We start from the raw sequence: 26,220 nt of genomic DNA on the forward strand, positions 1-26,220 counted from the left end.
CAGGCGGGCAGAGTCGTGTCCGGGCTCCGTCCTCCGTCCTCGGCGTGTGTGACTGAGGCGGGGCGTGGGGCTGCGGGGGCGAGCGGCACGGAGCGGGGGAGCTCGGCGGCGGGACCCCCGTGAGCGGAGCCTCCCTCGGTGCCCGTGGCGGGCGGTCCCGGGCAGCGGCGGCTCCAGGTCGGGGAGCCGGGCGGCGAGCAGGCTCCGTGCCGCCGGCCCCGCGGTCCGGCAGCATGAACATCCTGCTGGAGTTCTTCGTGGTGACTTTCCGAGTGCTGTGGGCGTTCGTGCTGGCCGCGGCCAAGTGGCTGGTGCGGCCCAAAGAGAAAAGTGTGGCTGGGCAGGTGTGCCTGATCACCGGGGCGGGCAGCGGCCTGGGCCGCCTCTTCGCCCTGGAGTTCGCCCGGCGCCGGGCGCTTCTGGTGCTGTGGGACATCAACACGCAGAGCAACGAGGAGACGGCGGGCATGGTGCGGCACATCTACCGGGAGATGGCCGAGCAGGCGGCCGCTGCCGCCCCCGGAGGTAAGCGGCGGGGCTCCCCGCGCTGTCCCCGCCGCTCACCTGCCCGGCCCGGGGCAGAGGGAGCTGGGGCTGCGCGCCCGGCGGCTCCAGCCCGGAGCAGCGCTCACCTGCGGCCGGCCCTGAGAGCGGCTCCGCTGGAGACCGCCGGGCGCAAGAGTATCAGACGCCCCGACGGCGTTTCTGCCAGCCGGAGCCGGCCCTGTGCCTGCCGCGGTGAGCCTCTGCTTCGCGGAGCCCCGGACTCCGGCGGCTGCTTTAAAACCTGCGGCTTTTCCTGAAACACGTAGCAGCGATAGTAAATAGCTGACTCCTGGTGTACTGCAATGACACCAAAGTAAATAGAAGTTTTGGTGGTTTGAAATTGTATTTGTTGTCTCTGCTTGAGCTACTTGTTTGAATGTCAAAATATGAGCAAGAACTTTATTGCCCCCCACCCCTTCTGTTCTCTTATCTGTGTTTTTTAGTGGCTGGAGATGGAGAGAAAGATGTGCTGCCCCATTGCAACTTGCAGGTTTACACGTACACCTGTGATGTAGGCAAAAGAGAGAATGTCTACTTGACAGCTGAGAGGGTCCGCAAGGAGGTTGGCGAGGTGTCTGTCCTGGTTAACAATGCTGGTGTGGTCTCCGGGCACCATCTTCTGGAGTGTCCTGATGAGCTTATTGAGAGGACCATGATGGTTAACTGTCATGCACACTTCTGGGTAACTATAAACTCCTTTCTACTGCCCTTTTTGGTAATTAATTTTGGGAAACGAGCTGCTGTTGCAGAACTCCTGTCTCCTTGAGGTTTGCACTTGTTCTTTTTCACTTGTAGGATCACTGCTTTGGGTATTTCTTGTTTTGAGCTGACTGTTCTGTTTAACGGAATGCTGGTATTAAGATTGCTAACAAATAGTTTTAAATCAGCTGTATCCTCCTAGAATCCAGAGTTCTAAGTCTTGTGGCCATTTCTGTAGCTTTGGTTATTAAATCCTTACAAGCAATAATCTCAGAATCGGCTTAAAGGTTGTTACTGTTAATGAATGGCTTCTTTCCTCACATACTCTTCTGCCAGCACATTAGCAACTTTAATATACTCTTTTAATAATGATTACAATAGCAAACTTGCACATTTCTAGAGAAAAATCTTTAAAATCCCTTGAAAATGTTGTTTGAATTGCCTTGGAGGCAAATTGTTCCTTTTGAAGGCTGGGAGGAAAAGCAAAAAAGATTTCTCAAGGAATCAAGCCAGGAACACTTTTTCAGGAATCCTGTGTATTTGTCCTCATAGCTTTCTCTGGAGGCTGCCTGTAGAAGTAAGAAAATCTTAACTGTGGTTTCTGGGATGGTATTGTCTCCACAACTAGCAGGTGCTAATTAAGGAGAGCAAGTATGTGGTCTTATTCTTTTTGTCCATCTAAACCTTGTTTTCCCATGTGGTTTATTTTTAGACCCATAGTGGTGTGGAGTTACATAAATTGGAGTGTTGAAGGAGGGCATGATGCACACTTGGGTTAGCATTAGCTGTCAGACTGAGACCATTGTTAGTAATAAAACTGTTCTTTGATTCCTCAAATAAGGTTATGAAATACACTTGCATAACAATGAAAGGATTAGGCAATCTGAAATATACTTTGACTTAAGGTAAGATCAGTCAAAGAAGGTTTTTCATAATACAACTTTATAAAGTGCCTCATCTTCAAAACTTAGAAGGCCCTCCCAAGCCAACTTTTTAACATGGAAATGAAATGCTGTTTCATAACCCTAAAGGAGCCCCTTCAAATCTGCACTGTGAAACACTTAATGGCAGAGCAGTCTCTTTCCAATATATTGTAAAGCTTGCAGAGAGTGCACGGAAGATAGTATGTTTAGAAGCTCTTTTAAAGTCTCAAAGTATATATTTTAAAGCAATCTGAGAAGTTCTGAAAATGCTTATGTGACTTCTTATAATTAAGAGTTCTGTGTGTTCCCCTTAATGAAAGTTAAATTGGTGCTTAAGCCAATAGAGATGTGTAGTAGATTTAATGACTGTTATTGATGTGGCTTAAATGTTGAATTGACAGTTTCCAAGAACTCTAAATTATGACATCACCATGAGTTAAAATATGGGAGGATCCTAAATTCTCCAGCTGTTCTTCCTTCAGGCCTAAGTCATACACTTATTTATAACAGTTTCAGAGACCTTTTTAAAGCACTCTGTGTGTTCTGAGTCTCTTACAGTAATAGAAAACTAAACTTAGATTCTAGTATTGCTATGATTGGGTTTCCATAACAGTTCCATTCATCTAGCTCTAAATGTTAGTGTAAAGTGGCTTAAAAAAAAATACTCCAAGAAGGTATAGCTATGTCTGGACTGCGGAACTTGAGATTTTGGCTTAAGTTTTAAAGGAGTAGTCAACACCCTTTAGATTTAATTGAGGATCTGTTCATATGTAAACTTCCTGTAGATTCTGTGTCCTGCTTTGCTTTTATTTTCTTTTTTCTTTTTTTTTTTTTCCTCTGTTGGCAAAGCTCTTTTCCTTGTATTCCCCTTCATGGTCCCAGAAAAGATTGGCTTGACCAATACTGGGTGGACTTCTGTTGAAAGTAATACTACTTAATTCATAAGATATCATCTGAATCAGCTGATTTGAAGCCAACTTTTTTGATGCAAGTCAATGCTGACTTAAATAGAACAATGTGTCTAGATGTGTGAAGTCTTATACAGCTAGTCTTTTCCGTGTCAGCTAAACTGGTGGTCCAAAAGCAAAGCTAATACTCTGGAGCATTATGTAGGCTTTTAAGTATTCTTGCAGGGTGTTTAGTCCAAAAAACTGTAAGTGGATTTTGTAAAGACATCTTGCATGTTATATTGCTTCAGTAGTTAAGTGTCTGTACTTTCTGGGGTTTTGGTGTTTGTGTATTTTGTTTGGTTTTTTTTTTAATGTGGTTCGGGGGAAATTCTTTTTCATCCCTTGATCATTAATCAAGCCTTGATGTGTTTCTACATAAAAACTGAAAATAAGGCTCTAGTACTGTCCCTCAAAACATTTGACATCACATTAATTGCCTGTTCTCCATGCAGAATGCAGGTGATCTGATCTTGCTTTTATGCTAGCAGCTACCATCAGAAGGCTGCCCAACTTCTGCAGTAGGCAGTGACATGAAAATCTGTCACCGTTTTGCTGCTGTGACTCCAACTGGGCTGTGTACCATATCACAAACTGGCAGTCCAGAGAGCCTTAGCAGCATGCAGCAGCCTAAACAGATGCTTTCCATTTTGCTGACATGCATGATTTGTGTAATCCTTCCTATGAGTGTTCTATATAAAAATGTCACCACTGCATCATGTAGCAATTTCCACAGCATAAAATCCACTGCAGTATTAAAAACCTGTTATTTCATGCTGTGATAACTTGAATGCTTCTGATATTGAAAACATAGGGACAAAATCCATTCCTGGTTTGAAATAAGCCAGCTCTGGTTTACTATAATTTGCAGATGCATAAAATTGTAGCAGGAGTGTAACACTATCTTTCCTGCCAGTCTGTTGCAAGAACAATAACTTACTTGGCTGCACTTGTCAATTATTAAAACTGAATTTCTACAGACTAGGAAATTTTCTTTCTATGATGTGTCGGGATGCAAATTTCAAAAATGTTGTCACAATATAACTTGAAGCTGTTGCTAAATCAGATTTTAGTAAATATAGGAATTGGACTTTTTTCTTGTAGTTTTACAATAAAGCTTAAGTATCAAAAATACTGTGGTTTAGAGAATGGCACCATATCAAATAAAACCACAAACTCTTAATTTTGGGACAATTTGAGAGTCTTGTACCTACTCTAACACTTCTTCTGGAAAAATAATCTATTGCTGGATAAGTAAATATTAATATTGGGCATCACTATAATACCTGGGCAATCCTTCTAGTTTTGGTTGCTGGGGAAGGGCCAGTGCAGGGTGATGAGCAGGTTCTGAAATTCTGTGACATGAAGATCCTTCTGTACAACAGGTCTTCAGTATTCAGCTCTAAAGAGATCATTGATCTGTGTCTCCCTGTCATTGGGATACTTCAAATATTTCAGCTTAAAGCTTTCCTCCTAGAGTTCTCTTCAACTTACCATAAGGGGGAAGCAAAAGCATTCTGCTCCAGCTCTGTCATATTAAAAAAAAAAAAAAAAGAGAAATCCATATAGGGAGTGACTAGGACCCAGAGTTTAAAGCCTTGTGTACTGCTTTCTTAGTCTGGGTTGTTGTTTTTTTTTTTTTTTCATTTATTTACAGCTGCTTGATTTTTTTTTAAGATATGCTGGCATTTCTGTAGGAATTGAAGTAATTTTCAGATGGTCTGACATTGGTGGGGAGAGATAAATACTGATTTGAGAGGGAAACAGTACTAAGGTGTTTAGGGCATTCATGAAAACCTCTAAAATTTAAATATACCTTGGGAAGATGGTTAATGCAGAGTTACTAAATCAAATGCCCATTGATGCAGCTGCTGTACTTATCACTCTCATTAGACTGACAGGATTGCTAAAGCCTTGGAGGGGCTATAGTTATCTATAATGTATCAGTATTTATGTATTGTTGTCTTCTCTTCAAGCTCCCTGGTGTTAAATAAAGCTCACTTATGCCTATAAGTTTGTTTAGTTCAAATACAGAAGTATTACACATAGTGTGGATGCAATCTTCTATGGAAGAAAATGCAGCTTATGATATTTGGATCTATAGCCTGATAAGTCTTTTGGCCTCTTAGCATGATTTTTAGTTCTTGCTATCAAATTTAGGATTCTAGCACTGATAATCAAATATAGACAGAATATTCCACTAACAGGCCACCCAGCTATATTTAGTATTTCAGATGAGTGAAGTTAGCTTAAATTGTTTGGTTTTTTTTTCTTTTTAATGATGTACCCCAAGATGCTCAAGTTCACTTACAAAGTTTAATCTACATGTTCTTGACTTGTTTCTTTGAAAAATGAGCCGGATCAAGTTCAAGCAAAACATTTGTATGTGATCCAAAAAGTATCATCAAAACTAGCTCTTCCCTTGCTCAATTATTCCAACTCCATGCCACCAGTAAATTACCCTGGACAGCACATGTGTTTCATATACTGTGGTAGCATGCTGGGTAGTGAGTATGAAGGAAAAAGCAATCATACTCTTAGCTATGGAAATAGTCGTATTAGTCATACTTAAAACTTGTAAGTGCTTTGGTATGGTTCTGCTGTTCATCTCTTTCTGGGTTCATTTCTCAAAAAAAGAGAGGGAATCTATCAAATGAGAAAATACTATCTTCCAGATGCAGGCCCTAGAAAACTACACTTTGCCATTTTATAAAGCAGTGTACTTAGCACAAATTTTGGAAAATAAAGGGGTGGATATATATTTCTGGAGTTAAAATGGGCACAGTGCTATTGGTTCAGAGCTTTCTTCATGGGTTTACTTTATGGTCTATGAGGACTAGCATTGTGTCAAGCACAGATGTCAGTTACCATCATGCAGTCTTTAATTTTATAGCCTGTATCTTGGAATTTGTGTGTATCTGTATCTTAGCTTTGTAATCATGTTTTACGTATAGTGATCAGTTAAAAAGCATTCATGTTTGTTTTTTTTTTAAGTTTTCTTTTTTGATGCAGATACCAACCCAGACCCTTTAATTAGGTGCCTGTATGTTTGAGCTTTGACCATAGCACCACTCTTACACCAGTTTCAGAATAGTAATGGAAGAGGATAAAAATGAATCTTTTGGCAATGTACTCATCTGAAGAGTCAACACACATAACTGAGCGTGTAGGGATGGGGTGCTAGGTAGGTCTTAGTCTTATGCAAAACGCCTCTTCATTTGCCTTGTGTGGGAATCATGAGTTTGAGCATCTATAATTGGGATTCCACAGTGCTGCCCACCAAACTGTAGTTGTTCCACGTGTTTCTCAGCTCTGTTCCCTAAGGGCTATTGCATATGTTCTGTCCTGGTTCTTCATTGTCTACTGTATCTTGATGATAAATAAGTAGTTACATATCAAGGAGTGTGAGGAGAATAAATTACAGCACTCTTGGTTAGTTAGCAACACTCAGGGCTGTGGGAAAATCATATTGAAGATTTTTTGAATGTGTTACAACACCAGCCTTCCTACATATACTTTCTGTTCTAGAGCATCTTCCTTGTGTGATGGAGAATGCTGATTTCTTTTGTTCAAATGACAGCTGAATTTGTGCATTTCCCTTCCCTCTCACTGATGATGTACAGTGCTTGATTTTCATTCCAGTCAGTTAACAGCTCTAAAATCACCTTCCATAATGTTTTCCTTGAACTGCTTCAGTTACACCTAAGCTTTTGTGACAGCTTCTCTCAGACATACTTTGGAATTTAATTTGCTGCACCATTTGAAAGGTGCTCGGATCTTAGAGTCTCAAGAAACAGAAAGTAGAGATTCTCAGATTGTGACCTGTGGATTATTTGTTGCCTGTAGATTGGTGTCCAAGATGGTAGCAGAAGGTGTGATCAGCCATTTATTTCCATTCACTAAACTGTATAAAGCTTGAAGAATTTAGGTGAAAACCATAATGTTTCACAGAAAATCATTGTGAAAATTCACTTAAGGAAAGGGAAAGTTGTCCTGAAGAGACCATGCCAAGACTACTTGAAACATATCTGAAGTATTAATAATTAGGTGGCTCGCAATTCTACATCCATCTAAAATGAAGCTGGAGTTGCAGTATAGTTTGCAGAGGTAAGACACTTGGGAAAATCTCACTCTTTAGTCTCCTGTGACTTTTTCTGAGGCTTGGAGACTTGTCAGCAAACTGTGTGAATGTTTTCAGGATTGCTGATCTTCTCTGAAGGCATGGTCCTGGATGAGTGATCCGTGTGATGGTTATATTCCTCCTTCTTATGGAACACAGTAGGTCAGCTGAATAAGCAAAAACCTCTGACCTGGCTTTGGTCTGCAATTATGCAGTTACTTGTGAAGGATGTGGGGAGACAGGAAAACCTTGAATGTGACAATGGTCTTTGCCAGTGTGGTGCCTAACCTTGTTACAAGTGGAGAGAGCAGCTCTTCAATGTTTCACTGAAATACTCATCTAAAAGGCCATGTGTATGCCTTTCTTGTCCTGTAGAGGTTAGGAGGGCAATGGAGTTTAAAGTTCCATATTCTTCCATCCACAGGTAACATCCACCTTTATTTTATGAAAACTGGCTAAGTTAATTTTGTCATTATGTTATTAACTTCCTGTAATAACCAAGTGACTGTAGCAGAATTGGAGAAGACAGCTGTGTTCGTGTGCTCAGTGGTGGGGAAAAGCAATCCTAATTATGATGCAGCCAAGTGTCCTGGTAACCCAGTGTTTGCAGCACTGCCTAAGACCTTTCTTAACTGATCTGTGTGGGTAAGCAATCCTTTTTCATAGCTCTCAGTGTCATCAATTACTCTGACTAGACAGGCTGAGGAAAGATGAATGTTATGTTTTCTAGCACCATCTCTGTCATTTTAGCACTGCACTTCTTAAATCTTTTCTACTTTTATCCTTATCAGCTGTGAGCTATTACTCTCTCCCAATGCTTCTCATGCTTTGATTTCGCATCCGGGGTTTTTCTGTGGGGAGGGAAGGATTTTGTTATGTACTCTAGTACTAAATCTTTCCACAATTCTCTGTATGTAAAAGCCAGTGCCTCACTCACTTGATAAGCCTTGCTCCCTTTGACCTTTGAGGTTTCTGGCTGTTGACACTGATGGCAAAACTGAGTTACTGATACCTCTCTGTCTTTTGTGAAAAATGGCAGATGTCTTCCTGGAAAGGCAAGCTGAAGCTGATTTGCATGTGATGCTATGTGCTTTTACCTGTGGTCTTAGGCTTCTTCATCTGCTAAAAATTAGTCTTTCAGTCTTTCAAAATGCAGTTACAGTATAGGTGAGTAGGCATAGACTTTGAGATTCATAGAATCTTGGGGGTTGAGCGTTTAGTTTGAAAGCAGATATGTCACAAATGGGGGGAGATTTACATCTGTGCTTAAACTTTTGAATGAACACTCTGTTCTTGTAAATAATTATATTAGTAAAATGATTTATATGTCAGTCAAATTAACACTTAACATGAGTGAGTTGTCACAACTGGGATGGGAGGGCATGGTAGGCCAAGATATGCTGGAACAGCTGTGGAGCTGAGGTGGCTGACTTAGTGTGAGCCTTTTGAAATTCAAGTTTGTTTGGCTGTTGAATTCTGCACCTAAATGTGCCCTGGTGCTGGTTGCTTCTGCCATCTGTTTGAACTTGTGTGATAGCTTCTCAAGCACTCCCCCTTTCAGCATTGTTTTGAAAAAGCTCACAAGTGTGTGTTTAAAAGTAACTTGTCCAAAATTCCTGTTGATCTAGGATGAAACTACAAGGCAGCTTAATGGTGGTAGTCTGTCTTGTGGGACCATCCCTTGAATCTGTATCTTACCTTGCACTAGTTTTTATATTCAGCTGGTGTTAGGGTGAGCTGGTTCAGCTCACTAACTTGTCTGTGGGGCAGGGAGGAAAGCTGCTAATTTTCTTGCCCAAATTGATTCATTTTTCTGTTTGAAGGCTAGAATAACCTCATCAGCATTTCAGACTTGGAGTAGCCAATGTGTGGGGGAAATGGTGAAGAGGAATAGGATAAAACCACATAGCTGAACAGGGCCTCTGTGATTATCCTAGTGAAGCCTCATTCTTGGGCCTTTTTTTTTTTTTAGTACAATTTACATCCTCTAAATAAGTAGTCATGAATGATTCCAGGCCATAACAAATCATCCTCTGGCATAACAGTCTGAATATAATGACTTGACTTCAAAAGAGATGGTAGTATTTTAATTACAACTGTTAAAAACCCTTAGATAAAGGTAAACTAGTTTTCTGTACACATCAGGTAATGTTGTGTTAACAGCTTTAGCTTATTTACCTTGAAACAATACTATGATTGCTGTGATCTCTGTGCCTACTGCACTGTTTAACTTCCCTGGAAATCAGTTTGACTAACACAGAATGTGGAAAAAAAACCCAGGCTTGAGCCATGTTTCAGCTTGTGGGAAATAAGCATAGTTTCCACAGACATGCAAAGGAAGTATTTCTCTCTCTGAAGACTCACCCCCTAAGAAAGTGAGTAGTTTGCTAATGTTTGTTTAAAATGCCTGTGCAAGCAAAATCTTTGAAAATTGCATTAGTTACTGTATTAGCTGGAGTCTTTTGATCATTTTATCCTTTGTTGGCTTATGAAGCAAAAATTTACCTGCTGAGACTGTTTATTTTCTGTACACCCTTTTGTGGAAGGGTGGGGAGAAGTACAAAACATAAACACCTGGGTTTTAAAAACCTAGAAGCTTCATGCATTTTAGAAATGCACTTCTCATTCAGTGAGTTACTTTGTAGGAAGTCATAGTCTTTTAAGGTCTTACTGTTTCCTGAAGAAACACTGAAGTTAAATCTCTAGTTAAATCTCATCTTCCCTAGTTTTCTGTTTCCACTAAGTAAGACTGCTATGTAGAAAGAGGAACTTTCCTTCTGGTCTTGTTCCTCTTGTGAGATGCTCAGTTGTAGCATAATCACTTTCCTTGTTATGAAGGAAATTATTCAAAACAATGACTTGGGGACTGAGTTGGGCAGGATGAGTAAGGTGACTCAGCTTTCATCTGCCTGCAAGTACTCTAGGAATTGCATTGTTACAGAGGTACTGGCCTTAAGGTATCTATAAAATATAGCAGTCCCTTTCTGCTTAGCCACTTCTTAAAAAACCTGCTACATAAATCATAAAACATGAATGATGACTTCATATTTTCCGTAAGTGGTTCTGACAATACTGTTCTCTAGTAATGTTTTGGAAACCTGTAGACTAAAATACCAAGCTTTACTAAATAGTCCAGAAGATGACTAAGCTTATGGCAAGCTGGAGAAAAACGTGGATTTAAAAGTTGGATTCTGTTCTTGTTCACTGAACAAAATATTCTGAGCTCTTATCTAATAGCTTTTTCTAAAATTAATTTGTTATGTGGATTTTTCGCAGACTCATAGGGGCATGTTTTCATTTTTGTCAAGATTATCAAATAGCTGGCAATAAATAACTGCTCTCCAAATGGTTGGACATTTGCTGCAAACTTGTGCTAATGAAGGTGAGGAACTAATGTGTTTGTTACACTAATGTCAACATAGCTCTGAAACGCCACAAATCCTTTGACACAGCCATTTGTCAGTATATAAACAAAGTAGAATTTCTAGTCACTTGACTTCAGCAGGGCTTAAGCTACCTTTTGTGGAAGGGAGTAAGTGTTAACTTCCTGTTTTACTTGAGTAGAAAACTCTAAAGTAATTTCAAATTTGACATTTCAATAAACCTATTTTTAGGTCATCTTTACTGATAGATCTGCCTGTGGAAGAATACAAGGTTGGTGCTGCTGCCTACTCAGACTGTAATTTAAATTCCTGAATTTGCAGGAGTGTATCTGTGCTGTCACAGCCACATTGGAGCTCTTTGTTAGTCATGGCTCTATAGAAAGCTCAAATACTGACCTGGCAGATTTGAGCAGAAGGATTCACTTTCTAAGATGCATCTTACTTTTCAGTGGCTGTCAACTGTGTAATACTTCATTTAAATGAATAGTAATTGTGGTTGGATAGCTATGATAGTCTGAGAGTAGAATGAGATTAATATTTATGGAGAATAAATATTAGCTTGTCTAATAAAATGCCTTTGACCAGGAGGGAAGAGGTCAGCTGTTTGCAAGTGAGTACTTTGAAAACTTCGGTTCTCGTGCTCAGTTACACCCTAAATTTGTGCTGTCTGGAGAAGTCTGCAGGTATACATTTGTTCCACTTTGGTCTAGACTTGCTTGTTTTATGTGTAAGGTGGATTAAACACATACCTGGGCCTCCAACAATGGCCCTCTTACTATGCCATCTTACCTCTATTATTCAGTCTCATCTTCTAGATTACTTTGGCATTTACAACAAACATCTTTGGCAAGTTAGGTTTTGCACTTTTACATGACTCTAGGCCGAGATGCTTTTTTTCACTATTCATTGCTAGCTGTCAAGAGTCCAGTATGTTTGGATTGGTCAGACCAAGCTTTAAAACCATTAAAATTCAAAGTGCAAAAAATTGTTTGTGAGGGCTCAGAATGTCCTAAAGAAGCTGGCATGGTAGTGTAGTTACTGGAGGACTTCTGATGGCCAGGGGGACATAATTAGTTTTTGAAAACAGTATGGTACATGTATGTGCTGAACTTGGCTTAAATATGTTTTTTCCTCAAGAAATTCAGCTGGGTGCTCTGCACTGCTTCATTGGGCCCTCCCTCCAGCAGAAGGGGCTTGCGAGCAAAGGAGAAGGAGAAATGGAAGTAGAACAGACACTGTTTCAGATCAGGATAATTTATTGCAGGCAAGAAGTGTTGTCAGAGAGATACAGGAGAGATGTAGCAGAGGAGTTGGCATCCTTTCCAGTTAGTTAAGATTCTGCATGGATAAACTTGCAGTTAAAACAGTGATGAAGAGTGCAAAGTCTCTGCTGGCTTCTGAACTTCTTCCTCTGTGAGAGGAAGAGGGAACGGGCTGTTGAACAGGGAATTAGTGTCCTTAAGTGGAGAATCACAGAATGGCTGAGGTGGGAAGTGGCCTCTGAGGGTTATCAGGTCCACCTCCCCTGCTCCAGCTGGGCCACCCTGAGCCAGTTGCCCAGGCTTGTGCCCAAACAGCTTTCTGATTCCTCTAAGGATGGAGATTTTCACCATCTCTCTCAGCAGCCAGTGAGAATGTGCTTTGTTTCTCGTAGCTGTATGAAATCAAAGACTTGCAGACTCTGGAGGGAAGAAGTCCAAATATATAATCAGTGACTGAAGTGTACTGCTGCATACACTGGAAGCACTTACACATCAGCCAAGCCATATCAGCAAGGTGGACAAGGACAAGTTGGTGTGCATTTATGGTTTTGTATAGGTACAAGGATGTCCTTTAAAGGCAACTAGATGTTTGCACAAAAATTACTGGTGGCATATAGACATTAGAAAGATTGGACACTTTGCAGGACAGGCCTGACATCTGAGGATGGAAATCATTCAAAAAAGCAGATAAATCTAAAATCTCTTGGAAAAAAAATACAGAAGTTCTTGGGAGCAGAAAGGTGGAAACTGATATCAATAACATAAAGGCTCCGAATTCCATTTGCTGGTATAGTGATAACAAGGCTAGTTCAGCTTGAATACCTCAATTTCTTCATGCCCAGAAACTATATATAGTAGTGACTCCTAAACAGATGTGAAAAGTGTTCTTTAGGAGAAATTAGGGCTACTTTTGCCTGTGTTCTATGTACCTAAACCCCTGCTCTAGCTTATGGTGCCCAAAATTCTAGTTTGATGCAGTGGTGGGGGATGCAGAAAAGCTTTACTGAAGAGACCTTGAAGTCTGATTAGCGGCAGAGCACTATAAAGCTTACAGTGACACCTTTTCCACCTTGATGCTCAAGAGGCAAGTTTCTGAAGTCAGAATTGTCTTTCTTAGGTAGTGTTCTTGAGTACTTAACCAACACTTTAGATGAGAGGGAGAGCAAAGCTGTTTTCTGCTCCAGTGTGGGGTAAGGTCACAGGAAATTAAGTCCTTATAAGGAAGGAGGGGGGACAATGTAGTGATGTGACAAGGCAACAGTAATAAAAGTTTCTGCTGCAATGTCCTTCCCTAGGCATTTTTCATATCCCTCTGTCTGTAGACACAGCCTTTTTCAACTAAGCCTTGCTAACAAACTATACAAAAGGCAATTTAGTCAGGCAATGTTCAGTTGCCCTAGGCAGAGCATAATTAGTTCTAGTAGTAAAGAGTGGAAATCAATGATTAATGTTTGAGAGATAACTAGTCGTATTAGTTTCCTGTGTGCTTTTTTTTGTTTAATAGCATTACTTATCTTATCTTTACTGTCTACCCATTGTAAACAGCTTTGTGGCACTAAGTTCTGATTAAGGAAACTATTTAATTCAGTTTCAGCTTTTGTCTGATAAACTCAACGTGAGTTAGCTCCATGTAAAAGAGGAACCACTATGATAACTAAACTCTTCATAGGAAAAGTGGTGACTATTGGCTTTGAAAACTGGAGAAATTTTGGAACTGAACCCTAAACAATACAAATGCTAAACAATGTAGTAATGTAAATGTGGGCTGTAGCATAGTTATTCTTCTGCAACTGGTGTGACAGATGCTTATTTCTACTAACAAACTCACTTACAAACTTCCATAAATAGGATTTAACCTTGTTTTGTGCAACTTTAATGCTTCTCAGCTGATTTGATATGTCTGTTGAGAAACAGGGGATTTTGTGTATGTGCATTGGTCATGAGGATAGAGAAAATTACGTCCATAAATTAATAATCAATTATAAACCAAGTGAATCAAGTAATAGCTTATGTTTTTACTAATCTAAGGCTTCATGTACTTCAATGCAGTATTTCATGCAGAGTTGGGAGAGAAGAAAAGTATGCCTATTTCTCAGTAAATTTAAAAAAGTTTTAAATGAATTGATGTTTCTTTTTCATTTGTGACTTAACATCTTGAGGGTATTTCTTTTATTACCTTCTCTTCTTAAACTGAGTAGCTTTATCTCTGTCTGCTAATGTAGGCTATCCAAGGTATTGGGGAGTGTATGTGTGGCTTTGCTTCTGTGCAACTCATCATCATTATAGACTTTTGCTTAAGTCTGTCATGTTCTTTCGTGGGCTCCCAGTTGCACGGCAGTTGTAGCATTATTACTGTGCATGTATGTTAAGCATTAACTGCTGGTGCAGTTCAATATTAAAGGAATCCCCGTGGCCCCAAAACAGTGGGTTTTTATGTGAAGGACAAATAAACCTTCAGTGAGAACTTAAAGGTTGTGTTGCCTGCCAGGAGATAAATAACAAAGGGACTTGTTTTGAGACGAAATATCGGAAGGTCTAGCTTTTTTGTTCTGAATGCAGGGCCTGTGCAAGGCACACTTGAGGACAATCCGTGAATAGTTTCCTATTTTGCTTTTAACACAAAAGCTCCTGATTCTTTTTGCTTCAAAACAATCTGGGTAGTCCTATAAAAGAATTCAGAGAAATGTGACTTTATTTTTTAATTCATTACTTTAGGAAGACTGTGTAATTCTGACCTATAGTTCATTATCGTTTTTTGTGAATAGAAACCAAAGAACAAAAATAGTTCTAATTTCCACAGCTATTCAAATATTTACTTAGACAGTGGCTAATTATCCAGAAGGGGCCCAGCAGTTCTTGAAAACAGTCTGTAGAGACATCTGAGGTCCTTTAAAGTACAGCTTTGGTCCCTTGTGTTAGCAAGGTCAACAGTAGTTGTAGACTTCTGTCTGCCTGCTGTATTCAGCCTGTTGCTGTCAGAGCCACATCCTTTGTATTGTGTGGTCTCTAGTCTTCAACTCACTACTTGTTATTTTCATGTAGTCATAGTGTAGTTACTATTCCCATCTTAAGCTAACATTTTAGAGATGCTTGTAGAAGGATAATTCAGGAAAGATGTGGAGGCTATATGGGAAAAGTAACTGAGATGATTGTACAAATGACACGTGATTATTCTCAGTTCTCTTTGGAACCAAATAAAAAAGCTAGAAGGAATGTAAATGGTTAAAGGCAGGCTTGCAACTTCATACTTTGCTGCATGAGAAGGCATTTTGGATATTACATGCCTAACTTTGATAAATCCTCCTATGAAAGAGTTCTAGGGTATATTTTCAAGGCCTTTTCTTAAACCATTTGATGATGACTTCCCCTGTAATCCTGTAAGCGAGGTTTTAGCCTGTGTTTATAAACTGTATGTAAAGTTGCTGTCTTCTGAAAGGAGTTGGGCTATATGACTGTAGCTGAAAATAACTTTAGTGTGTTTACTGATAAGCTTGCCATGGGGGTTTTCTGCCTTTCAGGCACTTTCCTTTCCCTTTCAACATATATAGTGGTGCATTAGTGCAATACCACATAGTTTGGACAAACCTACTTACAGGTAGGACTGCAGAAAAATTAGAGGTGCTCTTTTGTTGGACCTGGGTGCACTTCTTCTCAATTACTGGAATGGAACAAGGAGCTGGGGCATGTGGAAATCTCTATTTGGTTCTAGGGTGGAGTGGCCACATGCTGTCCTTCACAGGAGTAAGAGAACTTGCAATGCTGTGCTGTAGGCTGTGAAGAAGAATGGGAAGAAAAGAAGACTCTATGTCCATGCTAAAGGAGAAGGAGAATATAACATGTATTTTAGATTAAAACTTTTCTTGTTGCTGTTAGTTAAACTAACAAATTAGCAAACGTGGGGCAGCAGGCTGCTATGGTCTCTCATACCCTAGTTCCTAGAGATATCTGAATGTGAGTCCTTGCCTAACCACACCAATTTTGCTTCTTGGATTTGCCTGAATAGTTTTTAATATGAAGATGAAACAATACATTTTCCTAAAAGTGCACTCGTTTGTGCTGTTAGGCAGTTGCTCTGGCCGTCAGGAATAGCTGTGGCTTGGGAGAAAATGCTTTCTCTGTTATACCAGTACACCACTGTTGTGTATAACTAGTGATGTGAAAACTCACCTCCTTTGATATTCAAAAGAATAACCATGCTCCTTACCTGAAGGCACTGTATGGAAAATGAGCTTTGGCATAGACTTTGGCATAAAGATACTTCAACTTTACAGTAATACAGCTTGTTTGTGCCATTAAAATAGTTTAGAAAGGCTGTTGAGAGAAGGCAGAAAGTATGAAGAAATGTATTGTATTGAAAAAGAGAAACCTAAAGGACTTTATGTGTTGGTACCTGTTTATTTCTTTCTTTGCTATAAAGGCAATTCTCTAAACATGAGGCAGCACATACTTTTCTACTTTGGTGTGCTTTCTGCATTCAGTATCCATTGTTTTGAGCTGCATACAGCTAACATTGTTTTCTGTGGATGCTTGCTTTCTTCTTTAAAAATAATTAATCCAAAATTTAATTAAAAAAATCACTTTCCCAAACACAGTATTTCTTCATATTCTCATTTGCTGTATTTAGACTAATTTGTCTTGACATTGCAGCTGTGCTGCTCTTTGTGTTTCACAATCTTTGGAGTTTTGTTTCATTAAGAATGGAACTAAAGAATTTGGGGAAGGGGAGGGAAGAAGTGCTAGACTGTTAGAAGTTAATTTGCCGTAAACCAAAATGTTGAGAACAGATTACGAAAGCTATGAAGTGACATGTAAATGCTTGTTCAGTTTCACACTTGTGAGAAATAAGTCATTTAAGCTGTGTGCACATGAAATAGAAGTTTGGTTACAGCTACTGGGAATAGTTTGGTCTTATTGGTATATTCAAAAGCATAGAGGAACATGCTCACAAGATTAGAAATTGATCTCTAGGTTCCAAAAAACTTAAAGGCTGAGCTAGTTTGAAAAACTAGCTCTACTCTGTTCACAACAGCTTTATACATTCTGTCTCTCCTACCTAGTTTCTACCTATCTAAAGTATACTGCAGGTTAGAAAATTCATGTTCCCACTGTGCTTTTGGGGTTTGCTTTTTGATTTTGGTTTTTGTTGGGGTTTTTTTCCCCTTATAAAAAGAAAAAGGTAATTTTGGGTGAAGAAGATGCTTAACTTGCATTTCTCAATGTTGAACACTTGCATAACTTCCCTGACTGTTCGCCCTGATGCATCACAATTCCTTTCATCCTCTATATTCTACTTACTGGTTTCTCCTCAGTGTTGAAAACTGTGGTGTGTTTGTCATGAATAAATGACCCAGCTCTGACTTTAAATACTTCTATGTTTTGGTTAAATGTCTTCCTGTGCAGCTGTGAGAGGTAAAACTGAAGCTTTGAGGATCAAACCAGAAGGCAGATAGTTCAATTAAACCACTTGACTTGATTTGAATTATTTTGGGGACCTGGTTCATGACCTCTAATGCCATGGACAAAACCTATCTTTTGCTTGGTGTCTTCTAATTTATTTTTTTTTTTAATGGAGGATTAGCATGTCCATGCATCACCTCAGAAGACTAATGTGGTCTGTGTACCTGTTCAGACAAACTCCAGATGGGAAGGCCACCCAGGAGGCATCTTGCCCAAAACCAGTCAAACTCTTAACTAGTTTGTCAGCAGCACAACAAGCACACAGAAGACTTCAGGTCTGGTAGGCAGATGTAGTTGAAGCTGAAAGAAACTAGGAACAAGAAACTAGGTTGATCTGGTTTATGTAACGGGTAGAAAAACTGGGAATCAGAGTATGGAGGAAACTGCTTTGATCAAGGACGTGTGTGGTGCCAGAAGCTCAGTAAGAACACTGATTTATTTAGGGATTGCTTATACCACGAAAGAATAACTTCACTTTGGGATTGTTTTTCCCAGCGAGAGGAGGATGGGAGGAGCAGTGGGCAAGCATTTACTCTGAGCCTGGAAATGCATCCCCCGGTAGGGTGTGTCTGCCTCTGACAGTGCTTGTTTTCAAGTGCTGACTCCCAGCTGCTGCAGATGGCTGGAGGATGGCAGCAATTGAGATGACTTTCTCTAACATCCATTTACTGGAGATGCTGGTAGTGGACTGCTAAGTTTTCTACATATGATAGTTATGCTATCTTTATATACTCCCTCAGCTTCAGATTTTAAGTGGATTTTTGGGATAGTGTGCCGTGGCAAAGTATAAGGATTGCTCTGAACAGGCTGTCTCAACACTGAGGTCCCATGCAAAGATTTCCATGAATTTCTAATTGTCTTTAAAGCAGAGGAGCTGTGGTTTTTTTCCAGTTGAGCCATAAATGGCTTTTAAGAGGTGACTTACATGACGTGACTGTAGTTCTGCTGCTGGGAGTTGTTCAAGTCTGCACTTGAGATGCTGAAGACATCACCCAAAAGTGTCCTCAACAAGCTGTACTTTTCATGTGACAATTTCATCTGTTTGAAAATGGATTAGTCTAGCCACAAGCTCTGAAAACTCAATTTTTATCATCTTTATGTTTTGACATAGTATAGCATAGTTGAATGGGCTTTCTGGAATTTACTAGTCTGGTTATGTTGCATATTTATATATACATACATATATGACTTTGAAAATTCTCTTCCTCGGCCAAGCTAAACATAAGACACTTAAAGACACATAGTTGTAGTTCACCATTTTAAAAACCACAAAAAAAAAAAAAGGAAGAAAAAGCAGTGCCATAGCAAAGATAATAGCTTGGTGCACTTGTCTGTTCATCTTTTGGAATACAATACTGACTCCTGCCTTGAAAGTGGTAGAAAAAAATCTGTCACTACTTCTTTCCCTTCTTTCTCTACCCCAAGACAAGCTTCAAGGTCCCTTTTCTGTAGTTGCTGTGGTTTGCAGCCAGAGCTTCAGTCTGCATTATCAAGCTTTCTGGCAATGTGAGGTGGCAATCAGTCATTCCAATGTGATGTGGACAGATAGCTGAGACATAAGTGGAAACTGCTGATGGAGCTGACAAACGTTGGGGAGTGGAGTAAATGGTTTAGCAGGACTGAGCTGGGAGCATGGATGTGGTACAGGGATAGCACAGAGGATCAGGGCTGGCATACACACCATTGGTGTTGCAGTGTGCAAGGCAGGCTGCAAATAAAGAGCGCTCTGTAAAACTTCAGTGCTGTCCAAGCGAAGCCTCTTTTTCGGGTGGCCATGCCCGATGATGACTCGGCTTTGTTGCCATGCAACATGGGAAGAGAGGCTGAAACTTTGTGTGCCTGGCACAGATTAGTTTAACAGCAAACTGAATTCTTGTCAGAGGCTCTATGTAAGAGGTTTAGAGATCCCTGCCATGAGGAAAGAAACAAATGCAAGGCAGCTTGCTCTCAGATTATTTTTTTTATAATTAGCTTTGTTACGTAGTTATGACAGAATCTAGGAGTTGTATGAATCAACAGTAGAAAAGGCAAGGAGTCAGGAGGTCTGTTAATCTTCTATCATCTGCCAGCTGTCCAGTGAAAACACTCTTTTGTGTGGTGTTAGGAGGTCTGGATTAGTCATTTAACACCTGCAGGCAAAAATGTTGTACAAGAACATGTGAAAATCATTAGAGCAAAACTGTCCTGACGTCTGTGATTGGAAAATGCAGACAGCATAAGAATGGAATTAGATGGATTCAGCTGTAGTTTGCATGTCTTTTTAAGAATGCAGCTGACAAGACTCAGACCAACAATTAAGCGAGTAGGAAATACTTAAGGGGCATTTGCATGCTTCGAGTTTGGATACAAATTACATGGGAAGAGTTGGTTTTTGGCAGGATAAAGCATTTATGGTACTGAGTGAGTTGGAATAGATTAGTAGCTCTGTCACTAATAGATTAACATATTAACTAGGCATGTTTGTGATTAAAAAGCATTGTCTGAAGTTCTTGGGCAATTTAGAAGTGGTCTCATATAGTACATTGACACCCTAAAAGCTGAAGTACATCATAACTACACGTACCATTTTACTGCTTCATTGATTTTTGTTGTAAATATGGTGTCCTGCTTAATAATTATTTGTAATGGGGGAGTGTTGAGTCAGCTTCAGAAAAGAGATGACAAAGATAGGTATTCTAGTAGGGGTGATCTTCCAGCAAGTACCTTCAATGTGTGTTGCTTAAAACTTAATTATTTTAAAAGGTGTTAACTCTGACTCAGGTTTTTAAACAGAAACAAACTTTGTTAAAACCAAAATATAAAAATTGGAGGTTAAAATTAAAGTTTCATCTTGAGACTTGCTTTGAGTTTATTTTATTTTTAAACTTTTAAGGAATTAGTAACACAAATGTATATCTTGTCTTTTTAGCTACACAGTGCTATGGATCCTAATAAAGATAGGAAGTAATTTAAACTAGCAGATGTTGGCTCTATTGTAGGTAAAAAGTAACAACAGCAAAAACTCCACCTGTAGTGTTTCTTTTAATATAAAGGTCCTAAGGCAATAAATTACTTGGATAAAATTAGCAATATCTAACTTAAAAAACACTGTCAATAATTAGAACTGATAATTGGTACTGGTCTCAACAGAGATGTGGGTGGATGGTGTAATTAAACACTTTGCATTTCGTTTTCTGTTTTTTAAAAAATGTGGCTTCCATTTTAAGGTCAAATTATCTCCTTCTGATAACTAGTCTCTTCTGGTAAAATAAACATGTCTGAGCTCAATTGATCCTTTAACCTTAGGATTTCTGCAGATATAATCCTTGCTGCCTTGCTCTCTGGATTCACAAACAAGCTGTAGGTTTTCTGTTAGCGTTTTTGACAAACTCAAGTTCAAAACCTGTAAAATGATTGTATTGCTATATTCTTGACAATAAACTGAGAGTTTCTGAGAACTCATTGCTAATGTAACTTGTTCATGAAGTGGTTTTTTTTTTCTTTATGTTGCTTATGTGTACTTTGTTTTTTGTTGTTTTCTTTTTGTAGACCACTAAAGCATTCCTTCCCAAGATGCTGGAAATGAACCATGGACACATTGTGACAGTTGCAAGTTCCTTGGGGCTGTTCAGTACTGCTGGAGTGGAGGTTTGTTAGACTATAATGAACAAAAAATTTGGCACTTTTTGCCAAAGATAAGTTATTTAAATATTATCAGCTAGAGGAAGTAAGGTCAAATCTTCAAAGATATTTGGAGATTATGGTGCTGAGTACCATATCAACACATGGCTCCCTGTGAGTGGGAGCCACAGGACTTGGGCAGGCATTGCATTCATTTACTTGGATGGTGGAGTTGGCACTGAGAGCAAAATCCTAGGATGGCTGGGGCTTTCAGAATGCCAGGTTATCTTTGAATTACCTGATAAATTTAGGAGCTTGAAAGGAGCCATTTAGCCTATTCCTGTCAAGATACTCAGTGCTAAGCTTGAAACCAAAGGCAAGGGCTTTCAAAAGTAAAATGTTTCTTGTTTCTGTGGGGAAATGACAGCAAAAGTTCTAGAATGTATGGCTCACCTGCTTCTGGCAGGTGTTTGAGAACTCCAGTTTGTGAGACTTGTCTGGTGCATAAAAATAGGTTAGGACTAGAGGTTGTCATTTTTAAAAGTCATTAGTACAAATGCAAGTGTGAACAAAAAGCATTCAGTTAGTGAAAATTAATTAAGGTGTCTAAAATAATAATAGTCTTATTACCCTATAAGCGTAGGCTTCTTTGCATACAGGTAAGGCTCAATCCAGGACCTTAAACTGCAGTGTTTCATAACCTAAATGAAGGAAGATGGTGTAACTTAGGGCTTTTTAGACTATTTAATGCCTTGAGAAAGTTACAAGGAATTTCCTAAACTGGGTGTGACCACCAACAGAGATGGACACATCCAACTGAAAACACACTAAGTTCAGCAACAATAAAAAGTTATTGCATAGACAGCAGTAGTGTTTTTGTGCATCTCATAGAAAAACTCAAATCTTGGTTGCATCTTCTGTTGAAACTAACCTTAAAAATAACACTTTTAAGATTTTTACACCTATGCCCTGCCAACTCTTCAAGCTTTTTCAAATCTGCCCCAAGGTAGTATTAGGTATCTCAGTCCTTTGTTGCAGCATTTATTATTAAGCAAACTGGTAATTGGAGTAACTTGTCATGTGAGCCTGCCTGATTCAAAGACTTGAAGCCAAGGTAATATCCTCCTACATTCAGCTTTCCTGCTTTCATGATTCTGTGCTAATTACCTCAAAAGTAAAGTGATAAATGAGTTGATGTGGTGCTCTATTCAGTGGGTGTCTTTTGTTGTTGCTTTGAAAATCTGTGCAGAATCACTTCAGGTATGCTGGCTTTGAACATCATTCATATCTGTCCTTTTTTTTTTTTTTTTTTTTTTCCCTGCTTTGTTTATTGCCAACACAGGATTATTGTGCCAGCAAATTTGGAGCTGTAGGCTTCCATGAGTCTTTGAGCCATGAATTGAAGGCTGCTGAAAAGGATGGAATCAAAACTACTTTAGTCTGCCCTTATCTTGTAGATACAGGAATGTTTAGAGGGTGCAGGATCAGGTGAGTAGAATTCTCCTTCTGCTCTGTGCTTGTAGTGCCATAAAAGTATTTAAAGGTAACTCAGATGTTACCATAAAAATATTAAATATTATCTCTGCTTTAGTATATGTTAGTGTTAGACTCAAAAAGAGACTTTCTGAATTCATGGTCTTCTGTCCTTTTGTACACAGACAATGCAAGTTTTGAGCTATAGTCTTTGTAACTTAACAGTGAATATAAACAAGTTCCAAAGAAATTGAGTTAATGAACTGTTCACTGGGGTCTATGGTCCTTTGGGTGTCATATTAATCTGTCCTAATCACATGTTCCAGAAAAGAAATTGAGCCTTTCCTTCCACCCTTGAAACCTGAATACTGTGTGAAACAGGCTATGAGAGCCATCCTTACAGACCAGCCAATGATCTGCACACCCCGCCTCATGTACATGGTCACCTTCATGAAAAGGTAAGAACTGAAGTGCCAGTTATTTGGCAATGCAATCCACAAAATACATGAGCATGTCCAGTTTCATGATACAAACACCCTCCCACCCACACAGGCCATAGGTGCTATTTTGCTAGAATTCATAAGTCTCTGTTGGCTTGCAAGCTTGTAGGTTGCTTGCTTGGGAAGCTTCATTTAACCAAGGTCCTGTGTATCTATGCATCTTTGTTTTAACCTTCTTGTATCTTCCATCCTCCTTGGATTCCTATTTTCTTTTTAACAGACTATTAATTCCACTGTTTGAGTTCCTCTTTAGGAACGGGGCATGAGGCAGCTCTCAGCAGAGGAATCTCTACCTGCTTGTTTCTAGAACAAGTGTGTGAGGAGGCCCTTCCTACCTGCAGATTCTTCAGAACTTGCACAGATATGGTAGATAAACTGAAAATTGGTACTTTCAGAACTAATTTTCAGAGTCTTAAGTTTGGCAAAAGGTCTATTTAAAGGAATTACTTCTTTCATTCTAACACACTGCAGTTTGAGAATGAAAACTGTTTTAATCTGTAACCAGGCTAACATTTCAGTGATGCCAGATAATGCAGGAGCTGTTTCAATTCCTGTGATATAACATCACTTGAATTCTAGTTTATGGAGAACAGCTTCACAGGCATCTGTGTTTTGTTTTAAATCTGAAGTGTGTGGGAGGAACATATAAAATATAGTATTGTATTATTTTCTTTCTGCAAGTGATGGTTGAAACTGAGCACCTTGGTGTTTTTTATTCCACTTACAAGGTGGTTATTCTCCTCTGGCTCAAGTATCTCTTGGTGGACAGGCTCACCAAAAAATAGAGGTATATTGACTGCTCACCTCTTTCCTGGAAGAGAGATGTATGTGTCTATTCTGACACCAAATGAAGGCCATTGTCAGTATATTTAAGAACTAACTCCTTCACCCAGAAGCTCAGAGGGTGCTTCAGTGCTTCCTGCACAGGCGGTGCCTTACAGCAGCAGCAGCCACCACATCAAAAGCCCTTTGGGTTTTCTTGGTTCAACACTTCAGCTTCCAACAGGAAGATCAAAGCTTCTGTATAATCTGTGCCCCAGGCAGCAGCCTTTAGATCAAAGGCCCTCCAGTCACTGCACAAGCAGTACTGCTGGCACTGGAGGCACCTGTACCAGTGACATCTACTTCTTGGTGCTTCAGTGGTCATCACTCCTAATGGCTGGAATTGTACTGCTTGCCACTGAACAAGTGCCTGCTGCTATTCCCAGGGCCTAAGGAATCCCATTTCATTCTTTCACTAGAGCCCCTGAGTATTACACTTGAAATAAAAACAATATTTTGTTCATGTGAGAACAAGGGGAGGATCTGTAGCCAGGTATCCATCACATAATCACCTCTTGGAATTTTATCTGGAGGGGGGGAAGGAAATTGCTCTTTTTACTTTGGACCTTTCTTCTTGAGGATGGATGATTGAGTTTAGAATATAAATCAAGGTTGTTAGACATCTGGTGATCAAAGAATGGCATTAACTAACACTAATCCCACATTAAAGAATATCTTAAATGTCTGATGACCTCTGCTGATGTGGCTTTTAGCAGATGCTTTGCTTTTACCAGGCCTTCTGTGATTCTCTTGCCCCCCCATCCCCCCTGCCCCCATTCTTTAAAACAAGCTATCACACTTGTGAAGAAACAGAAAATCTGGTCTAAGATGGAAGCATGTGAATAAACAGCTTCTTTCTCCTTTCTGCTTGCCTGTATGATTGGGACTCTAGAATTTCAGTTCTCTCTGAAAGTATCCCCATGAAATAAAGATCCCTTAAGTTTTTAAGAAGAATCTCCAATAGGTATTATATTGTTTTTAAGGAGACCAAGTGCATAGTGCATGTAAATACATGTACTTAAAAGTGCATGTAAGCAGAGGTTTTGTCTTATGCTGTCTTCTAACAAATCTACAACCTCTTTTTTCCAGTATTCTGCCATTTGAAGCAGTGGTATGCATGTATCGATTTTTGGGAGCAGACAAGTGTATGTATCCTTTCATCGCTCAACGGAAACAGGCTACAAACAACAATGAAGCAAAAAATGGAATCTAACACTTTTGGATGGACTAACATTTATAGGTGAATGCAATAATGTTACATGACTGAATTGCAAAGTGCACTTGCATCTAACAGATGCAAATGTCAACATCTTACTGTGGCATTCTCTTGGGTCCTAAACCTGTGTATTGAACTCTAAAAATCAATGGATTTTTATATACTGTAAATAAAACTGACTAGAGTACTTGGGAAATGTGATAGGTAACTCAAATGAATTTACAATGTAGCTGCCACCATTGTCCTTTAGAATATCACTGTATGTACAGTAAACTAGTCATACTACTTGTTGTAGGGATGCACTGTGTGATATCTCTTCCTTAGTCTGCTAAGGCTTCTAAGAGCTGTCTCCAACCAGAAGATGGAATGCTTCAGAAGTGGTTTGACTTTCCTTACGTTACTTAGGAAGGGAGGGAAATCTTGCAATTTAAGCTACTGCTCATGATCTCATAGCAAATTCAAGGACAATTTCTGAATGCATCTCTTCACTTGTTCACCCACGTTCTCTAAAGGACACATGGCCAAATTGTGGTGTAATTCTCTTTTGTTGCAACTGTGTGTGTTCTATTTGAACAAAGATGAAAAGAAATTTGTAAATCTCTGCCAATTCAAAGGCAAATGAATGTCTTACATACTGTCAAAGCAAACTTGTACTGGGCATCTGGTTTTTTTTAGGAATGCAGTCAGTGATTTCATTTGACTTTTTTTCCAAGTTGACTTAATTTGAAATATGCTCTGTTCCATTTCCCTCTATATGTCAGAGTCCAATTTATTATGGACTACATGTTTCATTTCTTCTTCCTCATTCTTACTTCTGACAGAGTTCCCCCACCCCCCAAGGAAACTGTTGTGTTGAATTCTCTAACTGGACTTGTGCCTAAAAGACAAAGCAACTCAGCTGAGATACAAACTGTTTATGTAAGTGCTGGTCATATGCCAATTATTAGCAAAGGAAAAATAGAATAATGCCTGATGCAACTCTACATTCAGAATATGAAAGGGTGTAAAGATTTTTTTTGAGTTGTACTCACGTTGTAGAACAGCAAATGACATTTTTACAGTATTTTTTGTAAAGCGAACAATTTTGTGCCTTGAATTTGGTAATCTGTATTAGTGAAGCATTGTAAAAGTGAAATTCTACCTCTGTATCTTAATGTATACCATCCACTTGTAAACTACTATCAGAAAAATTGTGATTACTTTTTTTAGAATGTCTTGTTAAATAGTGACCAATGCCTGTGGTTATTAAAGTGAGCCACCTTTTCCTTAAAA

At 39.4% G+C, this 26,220-nt stretch overlaps 1 protein-coding gene across 1 annotated transcript; it reads left to right on the top strand.

Annotated features, from left to right (window-relative positions):
• Nucleotides 1-26,220, top strand: RDH10 (retinol dehydrogenase 10). The gene is made up of 6 exons (XM_054635346.2): nucleotides 1-525; nucleotides 990-1,228; nucleotides 20,866-20,964; nucleotides 22,280-22,425; nucleotides 22,737-22,868; nucleotides 24,822-26,220. The coding sequence occupies exons 1-6, from the start codon at nucleotides 234-236 to the stop codon at nucleotides 24,943-24,945; spliced, it is 1,032 nt and encodes a 343-aa protein (XP_054491321.1). The 5' UTR covers nucleotides 1-233; the 3' UTR covers nucleotides 24,946-26,220.

Source organism: Agelaius phoeniceus, chromosome 1 (genome assembly GCF_051311805.1).
Source record: "Agelaius phoeniceus isolate bAgePho1 chromosome 1, bAgePho1.hap1, whole genome shotgun sequence".
In the NCBI taxonomy this organism is placed as follows: Eukaryota; Metazoa; Chordata; class Aves; order Passeriformes; family Icteridae; genus Agelaius; species Agelaius phoeniceus.